The 17,400-nt window shown below is 48.9% G+C and overlaps 1 protein-coding gene across 4 annotated transcripts in view; it reads left to right on the top strand.

The window, feature by feature from the left end:
- Positions 1-16,943, top strand: part of abr (ABR activator of RhoGEF and GTPase) — a 96,286-nt gene extending 79,343 nt beyond the window's left edge. For 3 of the 4 annotated variants that reach the window (XM_068601455.1, XM_068601456.1, XM_068601457.1), the window contains exons 17-23: positions 12,248-12,307; positions 12,663-12,772; positions 12,900-13,039; positions 13,297-13,431; positions 13,604-13,709; positions 14,299-14,452; positions 15,411-16,943. In XM_068601455.1, coding sequence (XP_068457556.1) covers positions 12,248-12,307; positions 12,663-12,772; positions 12,900-13,039; positions 13,297-13,431; positions 13,604-13,709; positions 14,299-14,452; positions 15,411-15,500 — 795 coding nt within the window. In that variant the 3' untranslated portion in view covers positions 15,501-16,943. Of the gene's footprint in view, positions 1-2,950; positions 3,455-12,247; positions 12,308-12,662; positions 12,773-12,899; positions 13,040-13,296; positions 13,432-13,603; positions 13,710-14,298; positions 14,453-15,410 lie in introns of those variants that run through there. The other variant, XM_068601458.1, reaches the window with a different exon arrangement.
- The last annotated feature ends 457 nt before the right edge of the window (positions 16,944-17,400 follow it).

Genomic DNA, 17,400 nt, shown 5'->3' on the forward strand with positions numbered 1-17,400 from the left:
TTTAACTCTTTGTGGGTCGCTTGGCGTCGCTCTCGATGCTTTGCGTCGTACCAAAGAGAGAGAACGCTGGAGCTCAGCTGCAGAACGTTTTCAGCTGCACGATGATCCAGGAAGCCACCGAGCAGCCGCCGGGCTCAAGACGAAGCTCTCTGAGCCCAGCGGCTGCAGCTCAACAAGAACGTGAGCAGCATCCATATTCATGTCGGCAGAATCACAGGATGGACATGATGTCAGCTCCCTCCACGAGGCCGAGCCACCGGCTCATCTATAATACAAATATAAAGAGTCCTGATGCACTCAACCGCCTGCAGGCTCACCTTTTGAATGCTTTTATTATTATTATTATCATTATTATCTCCAGTTAAAATCCACAACATTTTTTAGAAGGTCTGACCAACAACACAGATTAATAAAATGATTAAAAGCTGCTTGTGGAAATGAAAGATGATGTGTTAGCTTCATCCAACAAGCTGAAGCCTCACTAACACCGACATCTCCAGGATTAACACTTCTACTAATTACTCTCTCTCGCTCTCTCTCTCTCTCTCTCTCTGTCTCTCTCTCTGTCTCTCTCTCTCTCTCTCTCTCTCTCTCTCTCTCTCTTTATCTCATCTCCCTCATGGATTCCTCCTCCATCTCTCTTCGTGTATCTTTCCTTCCTTTATTTAAATATTTTGTTATCATCCTCTCACCTCGGGGCCTCACACAGTTCACCCTCTCATCCCTTCATTTATCTCCAGACTACTTTCTATCCACGCGAGAGCCTTTTGGGAACATGAGGGCGTGTGTTCGTCTCTTCTTCCGGCTGAACCGGAGAGTTTTCCTCCAACAAGATGGAGACAAATATTCTCGCTGTCCGGTTATTATTTTTGCAGTGAATCTGAAGTGTTGCTGTTTGTGTTGCGTGTGAGTCTGCTCCCACGTCTGCATGTACAGTGTGTGTGTGCGTTGTTTTTCATGTTGTGAATAGTGCATGAGCTCACGCTACACTGGAGCGCATGAACGTACACTTCTTCTGGCTGAGGGAGCGTGTGTGTGTGTGTGTGTGTGTGTGTGTTTGTGTGTGTGTTTCTGTCCTGATGTGATGCGTTGTGAGAGCGATGGGCTCTGAGTGACCCGGTGGCACGAGGCGCCGCTGGTGCTCGCTGCCATGGTGTGTGTGTGTGTGTGTGTGTGTGTGTGTGTGTGTGTGTGTGTGTGTGTGTGTGTGTGAGTGAACAGGAACACACACCAGCAGGGGAGCAACACAACGCGTTGTGTCTTCAGACTGCAGGTGAAGGTGTGCGTGTTCAAAGGGAAGCTGTGATTGGTTGCGTCGTGTGTGATGTCAGACTCGATCCAGGAAGTAAACGGCCTCCTCTGCTTCCACGTGGACACGTCTTCATGGATGTTCAGGACTTGCTTCTCTGAGATTATAAAGCTTTCACATCTGGAGCTCCCGACCTCACACCTGATGTTTAGGATTATTTAATCTCTGCTGCGGCCGCAGAACAAAACGTCCTCAAGGCAAAATGCAGCGCTTCAAGTGCACAGTTAAAATAAACCCGTCTATTCCCGGCTCCCCGTTCTCTCTCATCTTACCCCAAAATATCTCCGCGCTCCCTGCGGGTTTTCTCTTTTCTTCTTTCTCTTCTCTCCCGTTTCCAAAACAAGGTTTTCCCAGACATTCCTTCCAAGTCGTGACGCATGGAGAGAGAACGGCTTCCAGCTCTGAACACTGAGATTAAAATACTCTGTGGGGAGGGCCGGCTGAGGCCTCTGACCTCCTCCTCTTCCTCCTCCTCCTCCTCCTCCTCCTCCTCAGTCATACATACAGGCCGTCCTCTCCTTGTATCTTCACCACAGAAGACGTCCTCTCCGTCCTGTCTGCTGTCTGAGGCTCAGTGTGATGACGTCATGCGTCCTCTTGACATGTTTTGTGCTGTTTTATGATAAATGTAGAACAGACAAACCGTTAAATGTTCATCTAGATCATCTACAACGTGTTCGTCTTGGTTTCCTCGCTCTAATTAAATCCCTTGACGCCGTGAGCGAGATGCAGCAGCTCCGTCTGCTGCAGGAACGGTTCATTCAGACCTTTTCTTTTCATTCTCTTCCTTCAGGAGATATGAAGGAAACAGTGAAGCTCCTCTCCTCATGAGTCTCAGCATCATCCGCCTCAACCGTCTGTAAGCTCTCTTCATCCAGACGTGAAGGATGGAGATGCAGTTTGACATCATCCACCTCCTCTTCCTCCTCCTCTTCCTCTTATTGATCATCAGAGGAAACGCCTCTTTCAGAGCCCGACTGTCCTGTTGAATACAGATGTGATGAAGCTCTGCAAGTGAAGATCAGGAAGCTGCAGGAGCGAAGAGGAGAATGATGACGATGGAGGAGGAAGATGAAGGAGCTCTTTTCATTTTGTTCTGAGGAAAATGACTTTCAAAGCCTCCAAGATGTCTTCCACTGATTTTTAGTCGCTTTCACGTTTTCACACCTTCTTCTTCCTCTTCCTCTTCATCACATTCCTCTCTTTGCTCACTTCCTGAGTGAGTTGACCAGCTGTGGGAAAGGTCGACCAGGGGTCAAAGGTCAACGCACTGAACACAACACAACACAGTGCAGCGCTTCAGTCTCTCTCCCTCCCTCCCTTCTTCCTTCCCTCTCTCTCTCTCTCTCTCTCTCTCTATCTCTCTCTCTCTCTCCTCTGCTTCTCATTGAATGTCCCTCCTCCTCTTCCTCCTCCTCATCCTCCTCCTCTTCTTCCTCTTCCTCCTCCCTCTTTGGAGGTGTGTCTATCAACATCTGGAGAAGCCGAGCCGTTCAGTAACAACGAGAGCTCATTCACTCCCCGATCGCTCGCTCTCTCTCTCTCTCTCTCTCTCTCTCTCTCTCTCTCTCTCTCTCTCTCTCTCTCTCTCTCTCTGCTCCTCCCTCTCTCCCTCCCTCTCCCTCGCTCTGGTGTCTCAGTGGTAGCTGGAGTCAGATCCTCTCAGCTGTGAACGAGCTCACAGAGGAATAGTTCTGCGTGTGAAGGACCATGGCAGCGTCTCTTCTTTCATCCCTCCTTCATAGTCTGAAGTGAATATCTTTGAAGTGAGCATCAGCTGCCGGAGACTCTTTTTTTTTTCCTTCATTCACTTTGTCTGCCGTGAGGAAGCGCTTCCTCCCTTCCTTGCTCCCTCGCTCCCTTGCTCCCTTGCTCAGTGGACGGAGGATCCCTCCTCCACCTGCGCTTCTTCAGCGGAAGAGGCATCGACGGGCTTCGGCCATGACGGACTTCCTGGTGTCGGATGTAAACTTGAACTCGGTGTGCGAGCGGCTGGAGCAGCACTGCTGCGTGGACCAGAACCAGCAGAACCAGCAGAACCAGCAGAACCTGAGCAGCCAGCCGCAGACGCCCGTCCACAAGAGGCCGTCCAACACCGGGGCCAAGCTGTGGGGCCGCGTGCGCAGCAAGCTGCTCAGGCAGAAGGTCTCTCGCTGGCACACACACACACACACACACACACACACACACACACACACACACACACACACACACACACACACACACACACACACACACGGTGTTTCTTCTCTTCTCATTTGTTCTCTCCTGTTCATCACTGTCTCTTCCATCTGCCTCTCCTTGATGCTCAGCGTCTCTCTCTCTCTCTCTCTCTCTCTGTCTCTCTCTCTCTCTCTCTCTCTGTCTCTCTCTCTCTCTCTCTATCAGTTCATCTCTCTCTCTCTCTCTCTCTCCCACCCTCTCTCTCTCTCTCTGTCTCTCTCTCTCTCTCTCTCTCTCTCTCTCTCTCTCTCTCTCTCTCTCTCTCTCTCAGTTCATTGTTCTCGTGTGTTGTGGTCGAGGCAGTGATGTAAGCTGTGACAGTAAACGTAAACGTTTGTTAAAAAGCTTTAGTTTGTGTTTCCATACCTTCTTCCTGAACAGAACGTGTTCATAGTTGTGAGTCGATGCCGACTGAGACGCACACTGAATGTGTGTTACTCCTCGTGTCCACCAGCGAGTGTTTCCTGTGAACATGTTGATAAATCGCGCTGACGGCAGTGAAAAGCTCTTTGGACTTGAAGTCATCTCTTTCTGAATCCTCTGACGCAGGAGACCATGTCCTCTGTTTCCTTCCTGGCGCTTCATGTTTCAGCGCATGTTGTTGTCCGTGCCCGGTGAGCGCCCCCTGCTGGCCACTGAGCGCCCCCTGCTGGCCTCTGAGCGCCCCCTGCTGGCCACTGAGCGCCCCCTGCTGGCCACTGAGCGCCCCCTGCTGGCCACTGAGCGCCCCCTGCTGGCCACCGAGCGCCCCCTGCTGGCCACTGAGCGCCCCCTGCTGGCCACTGAGCGCCCCCTGCTGGCCACTGAGCGCCCCCTGCTGGCCACTGAGCGCCCCCTGCTGGCCACCGAGCGCCCCCTGCTGGCCACCGAGCGCCCCCTGCTGGCCACCGAGCGCCCCCTGCTGGCCACTGAGCGCCCCCTGCTGGCCACTGAGCGCCCCCTGCTGGCCACTGAGCGCCCCCTGCAGCCGAGCTGATCACCTTCAGCTGTCCAGGCACAGCTGCCACTAATTATCTCCCGAATAAAGCCCAGAACACGCGACCTGCATGTTTACATCAGATTGTGATTACCCAAGATGCTTTGCAAGGGTACAGTTTGACTCAACTTTGACTTCTTTTTTTTAAAGTACGTTATCTGCAGTTTCTCCGCGGTGTTTTGTTCCCAAAAAAAACAACCTTTGTCATGCATTATGTATGCATGCTAATAATAATAATAATAATAATAATAATAATAATAATAATAACTTTATGATCCTGTGATTCAAATCCAGGAGGTTAAAATAATAAAAACAAACGAGGCGACAATAAGACTGAGCTTCATTAGGAAAGGTTAATTGTTGTCATTCGGTTAAAGCACTCGGGTTGGGCCGAGTGTAATGTGTGTTGAGGGATCTGTTACCCTAAGATGGACACACACACACACACACACACACACACACTCTGGTGTGGCATCGTTTAAATGTTCTGGATTGTGACTCCTGTGTGGGAGCAGGAAATAGCTTCTTCTTCTCTTCCTGCTGCTCCAGATGCTTCTTGCACATAGAGATAGAGGCGCTGTGTGCGTTGCTGTGTGTGTCGCTGTGTGCGTCGCTCTGTGCGTCGCTTTGCACACGCGGCGAAAACTCTGACTCATTTCTTTAGTTATTTTCTGCACATGTTTATTCAGCAGTCCTCCTTCTCCTCCTCCTCATCATGAATGCGTCGCCAGCATTTTCAGCTGTAATTTGTGTGCATGCTGACCGAAAATTGAGCTTGACCTTCGCTTCAGCGCTTCCCATTTTTGAACAGGGAGGCTGACCAGTGGTTGTACTGGTTGTACTGGTTGTACTGGGCGGGATGAAGCAGGGATTACATGCTGAGCCCAGCCGTTACGGCATGGACCCGCGGGTCCTGCATCGAGCCGTTGTCTCCCGTCTGAGCGCTCGTCTCCGCCCTGCGAGTCTCATTCATCACTCGGGTTCATGAGCCTTTGAATGGCAGCTTGTGAGGAGAGTTGTGTTGACGTTCCCCTGCGCTCGCTTTCCTTTTGATCCCATCGGCTCCCATCACAACTCCCCTTTCTTCTCCATCCCCGCCTCCGCATGGAGGCGAAGACGTCAGATCGTCATCTGATCCTGTAACCTGCCTGCGGGGCTCTGAAACGAGCAGAAAATGTCAAATATCTGAAGTCTCAGGGGGGAAAAGGTGTTTATATTCCGACAGCGCAGGTTGTACACAATTAGCTTTGCTGGTTTTCTTTTTTTTCTTCTTAAGACAGTGTAAAATCTACCCTGAAATGTGTCCTGAAATTGTAAAAACATGCACGTCCTCATTATGAGGAAGAGCGCCGTGTTTTCAAATAACTCTCAAAGGGAACGCAGACTTCAGGGTTGTTTGTGTGTCGCGCTGCTAACAAGGTGCTGAGAGGGATGTGGATGCTGGATGCACACCGGGGAGTTGTCCTCTTGCTGCAGCGTAAAGTGCCGCCTCATTAGGAGCCGGTGTGCGGGGATGGAGGCCGGCGGGGATCGCTAATGAGACTGGAAGCAGACATCGCCGCATCGCTCGCGTCCCGGCGAAGAGACAAACGATGACGAAGCCGCCGCTCGGTTGTGCGCGCCGTGTTCTTCCCGCTGATGCCCTGTTGGGCGGGTTTGGTTTTATTTTCTCCATTGAGTTCCAGCTTAGCTTAGCGGGGGGAACATCAGCGCCGGCTTACCCGCGGAGGAGAAAGCGATCGCAGCGTTGTCCTCGCTCATCCCTCCTCTCGCCCCCGCGGCATTTTAGCCCACTTCCGAAATTACGCTCTTCCATTTGAGTATGTTGATTAGTGCAGATGAGATATTTAAAGGGTTTCATCTCTCCTGCGTGCCTGAAATGCCAGCCGGTCCCCTAATGGCCTTTTTTTTTATAGGCCACATAAATCTCCGTCTGTCCCCACCGGAGGGCAAAGCTCTTCTCTGGCCAGCCCATCCCCCGTGTGCAGGTCTGTGATTGGTTAATGAGCTCTGAGAGGGGGGCGGCGGGTCGGTCGTCTCGGGTTGAGACCCACAATGCACCCCTGTTGCATGAGCCCTTATCGCCTCGGGCGTATGCAGGGCGGCAACAAGACTTTCATCCTCTGATGAGGTGGAGAGAGTTAAGCTTCAGATAGAAGAGAAGAGTCACTGGCATCAGCTCAGGACTTGTTTCTGCTGTTGCTGCTTTACAGATGTTGATGTTCAGCAGTTTTCTTTTGGGAGAAAAGTCCCAAAACAGAAAGACGTTGCTTTGTTTAACTCATTTTTATCTCAGGGGAGTTCTCCAACCCTGTAATGAAAACTCTCTCCAAGAAAGGAACATTTCATCAAGACGCCTGATCATCACACTGCAAGACCTCTCACTCCACGAGCCTGAGACGATCTGACGGCTCATTACACTGTACTGTACTGTACTGTACTACTGTACTGTACTGTACAATACTACAATACTGTACTGTACTACTGTACTGTACTGTACTACAATACTGTACTGTACAATACTGTACTGTACTGTACCATACTGTACTATACCATACTGTACTGTACAATACTGTACTATATATACAATACTGTACTATACTGTACAACAATACTGTAATGTACTATACGATACTACACAATACGATACTACACTACACGATACAATATTATACTATACTATCCTATACTACACTGTACTATACTGTACGATACGATATTACACGATACTAAACTATATGATACAATACTATACGATACTATACTACAGTACACTATACTACACTGTACTGTACTATACTACGCTATATTGTACTACACTATACTATACTACACTACACTATATTGTACTACACTACACGATACTATGCTATACTATACTGTACTGTACTATACTACACTATGCTATACTACACTATATTGTACTACACTATACTATACTATGCTATACTACACTATATTGTACTACACTATACTATACTATACTACACTATATTGTACTACAGTACACTATACTACACTGTACTGTACTATACTATACTACGCTATATTGTACTACACTATACTATACTACACTACACTATATTGTACTACACTACACGATACTATGCTATACTATACTGTACTGTACTATACTACACTATATTGTACTACACTATACTATACTATGCTATACTACACTATATTGTACTACACTATACTATACTATACTGTACTGTACTATACTACGCTATATTGTACTACACTATACTATGCTATACTGTACTGTACTATACTACGCTATATTGTACTACACTATACTATGCTATACTGTACTGTACTATACTCCACTATACTATACGCGCTGGTGCTGGTGAAGATCCCCAACGTCTCGGCTCGTGAGGAAGGAGCTCTTCGTCGTGTCCCAGGAGGCAGACGAGTGGAAACTCATCCTGTAGAAAACATCATGGGTTCATCAGAGGACGCTCTGGATCATATCAGATGTTTGGTGGTTACACTGAAGGACTAAAGCAGTGTGTTCATGAGGGACTTCACCTTGTGGGTTTGTTTTACACAAGAGATGAAGGCTTGAAGTATCAGTCAGTATTAATCTGGGGAAGCTGAACACTATATTAGTGTTTTAAGTCGAAAGAAAATGAAACAAAGCACGACTGAACGAATGAAACGTGTGTTTGCTCTTTCTCTGTCCTCAGCGTAGGACAGCTACAGCATGCAGGCTGCAGGCAAACCAGTGTTGCGTAAGTGTAGCACGCGCCTGTGTGTTGCTGTTTACAAGCCCCATGAGGATCACACACACACACACACACACACACACACACACACTGCCCCACGGAGACGCAACGTCTACTCCACAAAGCACAACCCTCTGCCGGCCCAAAGGGAGGCGCCGATCGGCTCAAGCCGGGACGTGGAAACCCGCTGACGGCAGCAGCTGTCGAGTAAAGAAGAGGCTCGCCGATGCGCGTGAAAAACATTCTGAAATGTGGTTAATTTGTCTAAAAATAGGCTTCTTGTTTTCTATGAAGAGACGCCGCAGCGTGGCGTCAGCGTGGGGGTGAAGGCTCCATCGCTGCACAAACACTTCCTGTAATCCTGCTGGAAAACCACAGAGCTGTGCAGCGCGAGCGCCGCTCTAATTAGAGGACGAATAAAACGCTCTGCAGCTGAATGAATATTTAATCATCCAGAGCAGCGACGGAAAACTGAAGAAACACAAAGGGGGGGGGGATAAATTAAACAAATTCATTAATTAGGCATATCAAAAGATCAAGTTGTGTTTTGAATATTGTCTCCGGCATTCATTAACTCTGCAGCAGCAACAAAGAACTAATGAAGTGTTTTTTTCATTAAAGGATTTAGACTTCATTTCAGTCACTGAATCAGCAATGAAGGATTTACTCATCAACATCTTCACGTCTCTCTGCGTGTGTGCATCTTGTACATGTTTGTCAGTGAGTCATCCTTTGAGTCAGTGTGCCGGTTGTGTCCCCGAGGAGCCGAACGTTTTCCAAAAGGGTGGTGTGCATGTGTTCTGACCAGTGAAGCCCGTGAGCTCTCCTGCTGCACGGCGTCCCTGCAGCCTGTAAACCGCTGCAGAGCGTCAGCAGACCGCCGGCCGTCCCGCTGAGTCAGCGTGCTGTCAGTCCACATCCAGGGTGCAGGAGGCCACGTCACACGCCGGTGCAGGGTCATGTTTGCTGGGCGGGGGGGTGGACAGTGTCAGCCAGTTCCTGGAGTGTCGTGGTTATCACGTTCGCCTGACACGCGAAAGGCCCGGTGTGTTCCAGGAGTTTGATGTTGGATGTGTGTGAGCGTTGTTCTCTGTTACTACGAGTTCTCCAAGTCCAGCCTCCGGTTCTTTTTGAATCTAATCTTCTGATCTCAAGCGATTATTTACCCTCAAAAGGCCACAGCGGCGTATGAAACCTCACACACAGAGCTTCACCACGCGGCAGCTGACCAGCAGGACTGATCTCATCTGCTTTGTTCTGTCCCTGTAGATCAGTACGGGCAGAGTGCTGCACGCCCTGCACACGCTATGCATGCAACATGCCCTGCATGCACGCCCTGCACGCATACGCCCTGCGTGCAGCATGCCCTGCACGCATACGCCCTGCACGCACGCCCTGCATGCATGCACACCCTACACGCCCTGCACGCATACGCCCTGCATGCACACCCTGGCCATCGGCTGTCAGCAGCAGAAATCAATCATCAATTTACTCCAGAATAAGTCCTGAAGGTCCATGTATCATAGCAGCCACATGGCTCCTGTTGCATTGAGATGCTCAAATACGTGTGCGTTAGCGTTAGCGTTAGCAGGCCCTACACGGTGTTGAGAGGATGTTCATGGACAGCGCTGTAATCAGCTGATCCCCATCTGGCTGCAGACGAACAGTGAGCTGCTCCCAGACCAATGAGTTCCCATTTATCAGAGCGACACGCTGGTTGAGTTGCTCTTCCAAACACACACACACACACACACACATGTATTTATTGCATTCTATATGCAAGCGTGCTCCTCGACCTGAATCCATATGAACCCTCGTGTGCGTCGGTCCGCTGGATGTGAATAATTGACTCTGCAGCCGTTGTGTCTCTCAGACATTGATAGTTTTACAAAGAGAGCTTTGCTGCATCTGCCTGAAGGCGTCTTATGAAAATAAATCCCACTGGAATGCACACACACACACACACACACACACACACACTCAATAGAAAACGCTCATGTGTTGAAAACCCCCTTCACGCATTCTATGGATGGAAATCAGTCACTCTTCATCTTTTTGGAGAGAGATGAAAGAGGCTGAAGCTTTGCTGCTTCCTGTCTGATCCTCTAAACGTCTTAAAGCGTCTCAGCGTCCAGTGAGGACTGAATGCATCAATACTTCATAGCTGGATATCAAGGGGTCAATCTATTTAAGGAAATAAATGTATATAGATATATTTACCAGGTATTTCAATCCTGTTGAAGTATGATTTATTATATCAATAACAAATTACAATTCATGATTTAGTTTTAGTTCCTAAAGTAATGTGTAAGTCCAGCCTCATGTGAAGGAACGATGTCGTCTCTTCCTCACGGATCGATACTCGTCATCAGCTGGCAGCCGGAGGAGAAGTGAGGTTTTAAAATGTGTCCTTATTCCCTTGAAACCTCACGTCCTGCAGCTTCAGCCAGCCGGCTGGACGCGTTCAATGCTTTTCCAAGGAAGCCGTCTCTCGTCTCGCCACCTTCCTCCTGACTGCGAGTGTGATGTGTATCATGAACCAGAGGCCTCTGCAGCCCGACTGTGAGCGCAGTCATCCCTTTAAACCGACTGGGTTCCCAGGAAATGAAAAGTTTTTCTTAATTATTTCTTCTAATAAAAACGGGCCAGTGGAGGGTTGAGCTTCAGAGGTTCAGTGAGTGCACCGCCGCCTGTGAAGGGCCCTCTTTGTTTTTACAACCCTTTCGCAGTGCATTCATTTTTAATCCCTTTTCTTTTTTTTTTTAATTAGAGAGCAACAGGAAGGAAGTAGGTGGGCGGGAGCAGTTTAGTTGCCTGTGTGGAGGCTCTCGGGGGCGTCAGCAGCGAGTCCACAGCGTCGCCCTGAGCGTCTCTGAGTAAAGACCCGGTGGCAGTGATCACCTGACCCTCGTCTCAAACCCAAACCCTGCTGGGAGAGCAGGCTCTAGCGATGATAGGAGAGCGTGAAGCCGACGCCAAATGGCCTTTTTACGAGGTCATGAAGTCTCTCACCGGGAACTTTTAATGGCTGCAGCGTAATGCCGACAACCAGCTCCTCCAACGAGCACTACCTTCCTCTGAGTCGAGCACGTCGGTCCTCAGGGCTGTAATCACAAGGCTGTGTGTAGCGCAGAGAGACGATAAAAGAGCCATTGTGCCCTCAAACACACCCACACACTCAAGGAGACGTAAACAGCAGCATCGTGTCTCAGGGCATCGGGGGAAAGGGGGTCCAGACTCTGACGATGTGTTGCGGTGAAGTCGGTCGAGTGTGTGAGGCGATCCGGAGCCCTGCTGGACCCCCGGGAGCAGCAGGAGGTAAATGTGGGGAAAGTTAAGTGACTTCTGCTGCAGACTCGGTGACGGTGTTGCTGCACAGCTGCAGCGTCCGGGGTCGGCCACAAAGACGGCCCGACTTCTGGTGGGAGAAGTGGATATTAATCACAGTCTCAAGGGGCCTCGCCTGTTGTCAGGTGCAGCGTTTTCTTCCTCTTCCTCAGTCCAGAGCTCCTGCATGCTTTAGGATTGTGTTCATCTTTGTGTGTTTGTTTGGTGGGTGGTGGCACCACACTGCACTGCACATAACTGCTTCTTTTGCACTCTGGACGGATGCAAACTGCATGTCGTTGTCACAGTACTTGTGCAATGACAATAAAAAAAGGTGAATCTGAATCTAGTGGGTATCTAGTTTATGTGTGTAAAACTGCGCCGCAGCAGCTTCCTTTCAAGTGACAAGAAGATTCCACATAACTTATGCAGGGAAAGTGTTTTGTTGAAAGTCACAAATGTAACTCTGGTTCTATGACTCCTGCAGAGGAAACCCCGTCACGCTCGCTTGGAAGAAAGCAAACAGTTTTCCTTTGGTGGTGAATGTTCATGTGGAGACTTTTTCTTGCCCACTAGTCCATGAAGACCACAAGGAAAGTCCCTGTGGCAATGAGGTCACGCGCCATCATTTGGTCTGGATCCTGTCTCCTCATGTCCTTGTGTCTCTGTTGTGTCTTTCAGCTGGATCCTCAGACCGTGCAGTCCAAGAACTGGCACATGGACGTCATCGAGATGAACGGGGTGAGACGCTCAGCTCAATATTCTCATAGGAAATGCACGCTGTCCCCTCATTGGTCGGTTTCTCCCTGCATCCCTGCAGGACGTCAGAGCGAGATTTAAGATTCTCCAAGACGGGGATTTGTGTACAAGCAGATTTTCTGAAAGGAAGAACTTAGTACAAATAATACACATCTGTGTGGAGATCATGTCCACAGTCGGATATAAATGTTTAGCTGGAAGACGTTGGATATTAAATATGTATTCAAAGTCAAAGCCTCGATCCAAACAGAGGGAGAAGCTCGTGAGCGTCCGGGTTCACTTGTGGCTTCTGGGAGCGGTGGCGTTTCCTTCAGCTGTGTCGTTCGTTCATCCTCAGATCAAAGTGGAATTCTCCATGAAGTTTACGAGTCGGGACCTCAGCTTGAAGAGGACGCCGTCCAAAAAGCAGAGCGGCGTGTTCGGAGTCAAAATCAACGTGGTGACCAAGTAAGTGTGCTTTCGCAAATGAGTCCATAGAAATGTGCACAATGTTCTCGCTCACAGTCTGTTGTGTGTCTGCGCCGGCCGGCAGCAGAGAGTAACATGCGGGTGTGTGTTGTGTTCCCGTCCTCAGGCGCGAGCGCTCCAAGGTGCCTTACATCGTCCGCCAGTGCATTGAGGAAGTGGAGAAGAGGGGCATCGACGAGGTGGGGATCTACAGGATCTCAGGGGTGGCCACCGACATCCAGGCCCTCAAAGCCGCGTTCGACACCAGTAAGACCCGCCCACCGCGCTGGCTTTTAACCAGACCTGTCAAATAGTGAACCAGCAGGCCCGTCACAACGCTTTGTGTCTCCGCGCTTAAAGAGTTAAACAAACACGGGGACGTGCGTCTCAGTCGGGTGTCTGGGCCTCGGTCCCGGCCGTGATGAGGAGATCACGTCGTTCCAGCAGACGGCGGCCGTGTTATTGTTCCCGTGATGATGTCACGGCGTTCCCTCCTCTAATCTTTGTTGGTGTGCGTCCCGCAGACACCAAAGACATCCTGGTGATGCTGAGCGACATGGACATCAACGCCATCGCGGGCACGCTGAAGCTGTACTTCAGGGAGCTGCCGGAGCCGCTGCTCACCGACCGGCTGTACCCGGCCTTCATGGAGGGCATAGGTGCGACCTCGAGGCCGCCGGATGTGTGTGTGTGTGTGTGTGTGTGTGTGTGTGTCATCAGTGGGGGAGCTGGGGTCGCCCCGCCAGAAGAGATAAAGGGCTAAAAAGTGTTTTAAAAAGCCGTCTGGCTGTCATTGGATCTGACGTCGTTGCGTTTCTTTCCCCCTCGCAGCGCTCTCGGACCCGGCAGCCAAGGAGAACTGCATGATGCACCTCCTGCGCTCGCTGCCCGACCCCAACCTCATGACCTTCCTCCCTGTGCTGGAGCACCTCAAACGGTACACACACACACACGCACACACACACACAATCACAGTGTAGACCACACGTCTGTCACAATGTAATCTATTGCCATAATCAGGAAACTTTTAATTGCTTGTTATTCTTGACTCTATCCCTGTTCTTCCACCTAAATTGTATCTTTAAATGCTAAATACTAATTAATCCTGGAGGGGAGTCTTTCAGACCGCTTCATGCCTCATCTTTATCATGAGTCATATTTAGTAACCAGGCTGTCCTGTAATCTTAATTTCCTCAAACATCTCACAGACGGAGAGGACAGCGGCGTCCAGAAATATGAAACTCATTCGCTTAAAGTGACATTTTCCTTAAAGTCCTACAGAGCATATTCCAAAAAAAGACTTGTATATATGTTTTTATGTCTTTGCATATAGAATATCTTGAAGTGTTAATATGTTTTATATGAATTCCCTCCAGGTTATCAATGGCCCTGTTGGGCTGTAACAGAGGACGCCGTCTTCTGCGTCTTCACGTTCCCACCTGTGAGCTTCTGTGTGTTAGCCCCGCCCCCTCGCTGACTGACAGGTCTGTGTGTGTGTGTGTGTGTGTGTGTGTGTGTTCCTGCAGGGTGGCAGAGAAGGAGCCCGTCAACAAGATGTCGCTCCACAACCTGGCCACCGTGTTCGGCCCCACGCTGCTCCGGCCCTCAGAGTCCGAGAGCGCCAAGGGCCTGCACATCACCTCGGCCTCCGACATCTGGTCACATGACGTGATGGCGCAGGTACTTTCCCCACACAGGCGCGCTTAATCTTCTGCGCAGCGTCGTGGCGTGCACATGTCCTCGCTCGCCCCTCGTGCTCTCTCTCCCACGCCGCTCGGTGACCTGCGTCGCGGCGCTGCTCTCTCCAGCTGTATTTAGGCTGCGAGCCGTCCCTTCATCTCCTCTGAGGGACCGGTTTCCTGTGCACAAACGTCTTTCCTTGACAGAATAAACAATATCCAGAGTAAATCATCATAAATGCGGCGGCGTGCACATGCATGAGGCCCATCTGTCCATTACAGAGAGGCGGAGTGTTTGTACTGGGGCTTCTTTAAATTCTAAATGTTTATTGTAAAAGTATACAGAACGTCAGACACCAAAGAAAGATGCTTGTGCTGCCATATCCTGAATATAATCTCATAATGGGGACGTGAGCGATTCTCCCTCTTGTTATTAAAAGACCAATCCAGCAATAATCAAGACATTCCTGGGCTTCAGAGGATACCATCAAGTGACTGATCACAGAACACACCTCACATGACATGAGTCCATCCGGTGGGACTGATTCACACGGTTTAATAAAGCAATACACCCGACTGAAGCATCTGTCATGGGAGATAAACATGAACAAAGATCAATACGAGAGAGAGAGAGATAACGGAGCAAAGTAAAACTTCCTCTGTGCCAACATCAAAACAGCAACGCTACTCAAATATGAACTAAAAGAGCTTTAACACCAAAAGAGAGCGCTCTGCAGGGAGCTCCTGCTCCCCATCGTGCCGTACAGTTTAGGAAAAATAAGTAATGAGGATCTCAGAGCACAACTATGAACCATAGCAAGTGTACTCCTTCATAAGAGCTGATAAATCCGTCGTATGGATACCTGGTAGCTCACGCGGCGTCACGCCTCCATGAGCAGCTTCATTTGGATTGAAGTAAAGTGAGTTTCTCGTCCAACATCTTGTTTCCTCTCCTCCAGGTCCAGGTGCTGCTGTATTACCTGCAGCATCCTCCCATCTTCTTTGCCGAGCTGAAGCGCAACACGCTCTACTTTTCCACTGACGTTTAAGCCCCACCCACCTCCCTCAGGGCGCCATCTGAGGAGAGCGTGAGAGACTCCGTATGAACCCCTCGCCGCTCGCCGGTCCTCCTGCCTCACCTCTCCTCCCAGCAGGCAGCTCATCTCGACTGTACAGCCACACACACACACACACACACACACACACACACACACACACACATATCCCTCCTGTCTGCACCTCACACACACACACACACACACACACCAGTCCTGGAAAGAGATGCAGCCGAGCTTGAGGGAGGTGGTGAAGGAGGTTTCCCGGTCGTCTACTCGTCACGTCGTGTCCTGTTTGTAATGTGAGGAGAGCAGAGCCGGCAGCCGCCTCCCATCGCCAAGGCGGCATGGCGTTCCTGGACCGCGTGGGCGGGGCCACGGCGGGGGGCGGGGCCACAGCACGGCGGCACGGGGTCAAAAACGTGCGGCCATGTTGATCTCAGAAACCAGTCGACTCCGCCTCCAGCAGCTTCTTCTTCTTCTTCTTCTTCTTCTTCTTTTGCTGATCAGAGGCATTCCAGAAAAATGGCATTTATATGTTCAATAGTTCTGTTCAACAGCTGTTATGTTTCCTTCTTCCGTCTTTCTGGCTTTGTGCATGTGGTGGAGGAGGGAGCGAGTGTTTAAGGGACTGTGAGAACTTGTGAGGTTTAGAAGAGGCCGATGAACGGCCGGTGACGCACCTCTCTACTGACAAACGAGAGAGAACCGCCCTCCGCAGCGAGTCTTGGCCAAATGAGCCCTATTTATTTTAAATATATATGATATGTGTGCCTGTACAGTTCTGTGCAACTAGAGAAATGCTCCAAGGAGTCTGTTTTTTGAAGTTTATTCAGGTAGTGATGTTATTTCTAGGCTGACTTTCTCTCATCCACCATGTCCATGGTTGGTAAGCTGTACCGAGAAAAAAAAATAAGAAAACAGATCAACAGGAAGTTTGGCGGTTAATTGTATCTCACTTTGTAGAGGAGGAAGGGCACTTTGTGACACGAGGGGTGTGACGGGGAATAAACACAAGGAATGGAACATTTAGCTTCTTTTTCTTTTCTTTTCTTTTCTTCTCGTCGTTTCATTGCAAGCCTGTTCCAAGTGTCTTACTGCACCGTTATAATCTATAGACTTGATTTGTGTAGTTGCCCTCATTGCATGTTCAGCTTGTCAATCAAACCAGGCCGCGGTAACACAAAGGTGGGCGGGCTCTGCTCGGTACCAACCTTTCTGCTATCAAGCCTGCGACATATCTTAAAATACTGTAAGCACTGCTAGATGAGTACTATTTGATATTTTTAATATAAGATTGAAATGAAATAAAAATGTTGTATTTTACTTCCATGGAGAAGATTTCCAATATACTGTAATATTAAGACTAAATGTCAATGTGAACTTTCCCCCTTTTTTCTTTTTTTTAGTAAAATAAAAGTTACCAAAACACTCTCACTTTGTGTCTGCCTGCTTCAATAATACTGAATCAATAACAGCTGATATTGATAAGACAACACAACTAATATCACTCTACATAGCACCTTTCAAAACAAAATAAGGTAATAATAATATAATAAGCTTTATTTGTTTAACGCCTTTCGCAGATCTGGGTCACAAAGCGCTTTATAATAACAACATAAACCATACACAGTTAAGTACATATCAATTTAAAAATTTTAAATAAAAAAAAGTGTTTTACAAGAAACCAAAACATAGGATATGAAATAGTTTAAAAAGTGTCAATGTGTCCTAAAGTTAGAAACTGATTGCCAATGAATGTTGTTTGTTGCATGTTTTTGTCCGTCGTTAGCAAAATGTATTTGGTTTCCTGTTTTGTTTTACGGTGCTTTTATTTTGAAGGAAAGAAATATGTTTAAACCGGAAGTTGGAGTGCGCCGTTTAACGGCTAAAA

This window comes from Clinocottus analis, unplaced genomic scaffold, assembly GCF_023055335.1.
Source record: "Clinocottus analis isolate CAN_PGR_092001 unplaced genomic scaffold, fCliAna1.0.p SCAF_5, whole genome shotgun sequence".
NCBI classification, from domain to species: Eukaryota; Metazoa; Chordata; class Actinopteri; order Perciformes; family Cottidae; genus Clinocottus; species Clinocottus analis.